The 5,424-nt window shown below is 39.1% G+C and overlaps 1 protein-coding gene across 3 annotated transcripts in view; it reads left to right on the top strand.

The window, feature by feature from the left end:
- Window positions 1-5,424, top strand: part of FGF14 (fibroblast growth factor 14) — a 412,461-nt gene that overhangs the window by 298,387 nt on the left and 108,650 nt on the right. Inside the window, exon 1 of one of the 3 annotated variants that reach the window (XM_035900111.1) lies at window positions 4,999-5,014. The exons of the other annotated variants lie outside the window; for them this stretch is intronic. Within the exon in view, the coding sequence (XP_035756004.1) occupies window positions 4,999-5,014 (16 nt within the window). Of the gene's footprint in view, window positions 1-4,998; window positions 5,015-5,424 lie in introns of those variants that run through there. 3 annotated transcript variants of the gene reach the window in all.

Below are 5,424 nucleotides of genomic sequence, written 5' to 3'. Positions count from 1 at the left end.
GTTCAGCAGACTTGAGGAATATGTTTTGGTTTGGGGTTTTTTTTGCCAGTTTTGTATTACACATCTTGGGAGAAAACACACATTCGGAACTGCCATGGATCTTCAGTCTGACTCACCACTCTGCAAAATGCATGTGATCACTGATGAAGTTGCTGGTAGCTTTGGCTCAATGTGCTGATAGACTTCTGTGTATACAACCAGACATTATAGACTGTGTGTTATTTCCTCATAGCTATGAGGTGGAGTTTGTATCTTCTGTTAAGCGCATAGTTAGCCTGAAGAGAACCTGAATGCTTCTATAAATTTGTGAAGGAGGGTATATGTGACTGCTGGCATATTTGTTTTATTTTTTTACATTTACAAATGTGTTTTGTTATTCAAATTAATATGTGATTGGGCAGCAGGGAGGAGGGCTGTCTTCTTATGCCCTCTTGACTGCGCAGCATAGTTGGAGATGCACAGCTGGGAAACGATGCTGGACCAAAGAGTACAGCAGGTAGAGAGTGAAAGACAAGATGTGAGAAAGAGGGCAAGGAGAGGCTGTCACCTGAACAGGTTAAAAAAAGTACAGGTGGTAGATGTATAGCCAGTTCCCCATGGCGAGAGAGCTGGATTGGAGGCAAAGCAGGATGAAAAAACAGATCATGAAGTCACTGCAAAAATGCACTAGATAGGATGGGAGATTTCTTATAAAACTCTTAATTATTTTTATTTCACTTTCAGGTTATGTATTTAAAAGCTATTAGTTCTGGCTTGTGTTCTAATAAAATTTAGACTTAGAGATTCAAAGCCCTTTCAGTGTTTTTGAGGTATTTTGGGGCAGGTCTCCATCAAAGCATGAACGTGCTTTGAGCTCCTCCAAAATGCAGCAAAAATTCGGAATCTTGTGAGACTTTATAGAACACTTCCTTTTTTTTGTCAGTGAACAGCAGGTTTAGTTCATGGTGCCAGTGAGAGGCTGGGTTAGTCTCTGCTGGTTGTGTCTCCACCATATCATCAAAAGACTCGGAACTGGAAGGTTTACCTCTTATTAGTGAATAATCGAGTTGGCCTGGACTGGTTTTGCTTATTTTCTCATAGATGCCATGAGTATAATTCTGCTTAGTTTCTGGTTAATAGCTAAATATCTGGATGAAACAGCTTTTCCAAGAGAGCCAGAGAAATCTAGGTAGAGTAAATGGTTTGGTTTTGTTTGGGTTTTTGTGGTTTTGTTTTCCTCTAGGAGCATTAGTTGGCATAAAAGGAGTCTGCCGCTTATAGCGATTTTTTTCTTGCTAGCATCAGTCTCGAAGCAAGAGCAGTTCCAGAGAGTCAAGGCTGCTTGTGCTGAGGTCCCTCAAAAAGGATTTTTTTGAGTGACTGCCTGTCACAGTTTTCTGTGATCTGTCCTCTATCATCAGTGTCAAAAATCTACTGATTTCCTTAAAGCCTAGCTCCTGGGGCCATGTCACTTCATAAAAGTTTGCTTGCTTTTTGTGTATTCCAAGTTTTCTTGGATAGCAGAGTTGGAGAGAAGACAAAAAAACCTTGAAGTTGTGGCCCGAGTTAACCTCGAACTCATAAAACAAGCAGGGAGAGCATCCAGTAAAGAGGCATGGCTTTGTCGTACCGATGGTAGAAGAATTGTGTCTGTAATTCTGAATTAGAAATGGTACAGACTGTGTTCTTCAAGTACAAGGGATTATTTTCTTGTCACACTGGCTGAAGATCAGTTTTCCAAGATGCTTCTCTTAAGATATCTGAGTTGTGTTTAATACCACAGATTATGAGGCCTTGCAGTGTGTAGGCTGAACAGGACTTGTCTTTCTCACAGGGAGGATCTGGAGAAAATGTGATCTCGGGAAACCAAAGCAGCCATGCATTCCTCCTCTTTCTGTCTCTCCGTCTCACTGCATTCTCACAAATAAAACACACAAGTGCTTGCATGTACAGTAGAATAAAGTATAGGAAAATCTCTGCTACTTCTTCAGCAGGTCCCTGGTTAAATAGCATTCCAGAGTAACACTTAGTTACACTCCAAAAATGAAAGAACAACTGAAATATTTAGTATGACTTGCTATTTTCTGGTTCAAGTAGTTCTTAATAGTCTGCTTCCTATAATTCATGACATTTCTTGGGTACATAATTTGTTAAAAAAAAAAAAAGCAGTAGATCCTCGATTATACTTTCTTGGTGGTATTGCCTGGCTTTCAATTCTGTTGCTGTTAGAGATTTTGGAGATTAAACTGAAAATAGCAACCCTTTGTGAAAGAGCAATGGAATGTTATAAAAACGTTAAATAATTATTAATGGTACCATATGTATAATGATATTAAAAATTCTTTTGTAGAGCTTCCATATGAATTAATGCCAGTGCATTCACACTTTCCCACACAAATATTTTTCTAAATAAATAAGGTATTTTATTCATATTAACAGTGCAAACTTCAGCTTGTCTGATGGGACGGACCTCTGTAATCTTGCTTTATACAAAAACAATAAAGATTGTCCCTAACTAATAAGAAATACAGAAATACATTTATTTCCCTTTCATAATGGGATTATCCGTTTCTCAATCAATTTTCCTTTCGTCCTGGCCACATATCTTTGGTGTCCTGTATCTCCAGTAATATTACTTGTTTGCGAAGAGGGCTGAAATGTAATTTGCGTTTAACAGTTCTCATTTTGCTGGGATTTTATGTCTTTGTAAACAAATGTATTGTAAGACCCAGAGACAAAACGTCAGTGCACACAAATGGAAGGGAGCGCATTTTGCAGTTAACATAAAAACATTTGCAATACAAAGGCAAGGACGCCAGCACAAAGGGTACGATGCCGGGCTTTCAAGAAAAGCAACCATTTTGCAGAACTCTGACCCACTTTCATAGTTTACCAAGAAATTTCATAAACGCTGTGGAAGTGGTGATGACAATGACAGCACAGGAACGTAGGAGGACTCTCTGTCTCTCTTAAATGCGCTCTCAAAGCGAGGTTCTGCGTGAGACGGGCTTGTGATGTGAGGCATGAACAGACAAAAAAGTAGAGTTAAAAATAAACACTGAGGTTGAGTGCCCAGTAATCATTGTGAGGACAGAAAAATAAGTGAGCACAGAGAAATAGGCTCACAAAGCCACCGCTTTTCAGAATAAGTACTATTATTACTTATGGGAACAGGGAATAATGGAAGCTATTGCTTTTCTGAGTTCACATTATATCCTTTTCCCCTCTGTCCTGAATAGAGCAAAACTTTCTTTTACAAATACATTTCAAGTTTTTCGTTAAACTTCAGTTTTCTGATGTGTATTATGAGATATTGAAAACTTTATTATTAAAATCAGAGAGCACTAGCATATAAATATCCATATTTTATCAATTCCTATTAACAATGAGAGAAAGTAAAAACATTATCAGAAACTTTGAAATATTGAGATACCAGGTGACAGGAGAGTCAAAACAATAAAGAAGTTAGGCGTCTATAAAAATTTTGAATACAAGTGCTGTATCATAAGAACAGCGGAAGAGTTTAATAATGAAGGAACATTACGGTTTTAGATGCCTATTTAGGATTTTATCACCTTTAAGTGAAGTACAAAATTCTGCATTTTGAATTCCCCATTGCTTTAGGAAGCTTGCTTTTGTGATTGTGTAACATGCATATCAGAGGATCCTGCACATTTACGTGCTGGAATGACGATGCAAAACTTGCCAAAAAACAAGGCGAAAGGAGTGTAATGCCATCATCTGTACTGACTGTACCTGTTAGAGCACCATTGCGATGGGGCATAAACAGTATGCTTGAGAAGAAGACAACTTTTGGAAACTGGGAAAAGCGTTACAGCAGGAACTGAAATACTTGAAATGAGAATTCAAAAAGGAAATGGCATTTTACGTGGGATTTGGCCCCTCCTTCTAGAGCTGAATGGCCTAGTGGAAAATGTTTCTAAAATACCAAGTAGTACTGGCACATGCTTAAAGTTTTGAATAGTATCCAGATAGTAATCTGAAGCATCAATGGGTTTCTGCACAGAAGCCAGTGAAGGGCTTGAACTGTGGTCTAGGGGACGGGCTCTAATACCTCCCATAATGGGTAGAGAGAAACTGCGAGAATCCCAGTCCAAAACTCCACACAACACTATTGTCAGGGTACTCTTGTGTGAGAAGTCGGGAAAAGTGGCCTTTGACATGTTCCAAGCCTTACGAACTGACTGGGAGACAGCTCTGGAGTGGTGAGGCGCTCTGTGCTTCAGGTGGCTGTTTTGCTTCCCAGCTTCACAAGAAATCTGGGGGTTGCAGCTTTTGGGGGGTTTGATCTTTTTTTAAATACTAGTATAGATTATAAATGTTTTTGATATTTCAAATAAAGTTTAGTAGATGAGGGAGAAGATTCCTAACAAATGCCGATCATAACATCAGTGAGCAAGAAATGACAGTCAAGTCATGGAGAGTATTGGAGCACCAGAAATCTTAAAAAAAAAGGATCCCTGATTTATTCTGGACCCGCATGAGCGGTGATTTTAGTATCAAAACATCCAAAAGTAAAAACTGCAGGAGAGAAATGCAAAAAATAAAGGGCTGGTAAAACATGAAGGAGCTGGAGCTACCAGTTCTGAACATGAGTTTGATGCTATGCTATCTGAGCAGAACGTACCTCTAAATACTGGCTTTCATTTGACTCGCTGAGCAACTCATTTTGTGGCAGATTGGTAATTGGCTGGACAGCGCAGTTTATTCTCCATAAGAATGTGAGTTGAGATGCGACTAACCCACCATTAAGCATTTGCTTGTCAGCTGAAACAGGCTTTTATTTAGTACCTTTGCTCAAAAGAGGGAGTAAGTAAATAATGACAGGCAAACAAAGCCCTCCTATGGTAAAAACTAAAAATTAAAACTCGGGTGAATGCTAAGGGATTCATTTTTCATGGTGTTAAAGCACAGTGGGCTTATTCACCATTGTTCTTTTAGCATTGTAAATTCATCTATGTCTGAACACAAAGGTAAAATCCTTAACACCTGTATTTAATGAGTTTGTCCCCTTGTTTATTTTAAACCTATAAAATTTATAAAGAGATGTGTCCTGGCAGCCTGTGGGGATGGGGAAGGAGATGCTAAAACCACTCTGTCTGCGAACAGAAAATATTCTTCATTCAAAACATAAAGTGTCATAATTGTCCAAAGCAAGAGCTGCACTCAGCCTGTCATGCATTAATGCCAAAGCCGTTTTTGTAGCCTCTGTTCGAGGGAGAAGACAACTTAATTAAACTCGGCCTTTGTTGAGGATATCAGAAAAGCTACTGACAGAGTGTGCATGCTAACTGCAGTCGCGCATCCTACCGTCACCACCGACAAGGAAATAAAAGCAATAAAAGTGGCTGCAAGTGGCCGCTGTCATGCAGATTCCTGAGGCTTGTGTTGCTTTGTCCATTCGGTACAATGTCTCTGAATTTT

Source organism: Egretta garzetta, unplaced genomic scaffold (assembly GCF_000687185.1).
Source record: "Egretta garzetta isolate BGI_Z169 unplaced genomic scaffold, ASM68718v1 scaffold548, whole genome shotgun sequence".
NCBI classification, from domain to species: Eukaryota; Metazoa; Chordata; class Aves; order Pelecaniformes; family Ardeidae; genus Egretta; species Egretta garzetta.
The sequence above is the reverse complement of the archived record's forward strand: the minus strand, read 5'-3'. Positions and strand labels throughout refer to the sequence as shown.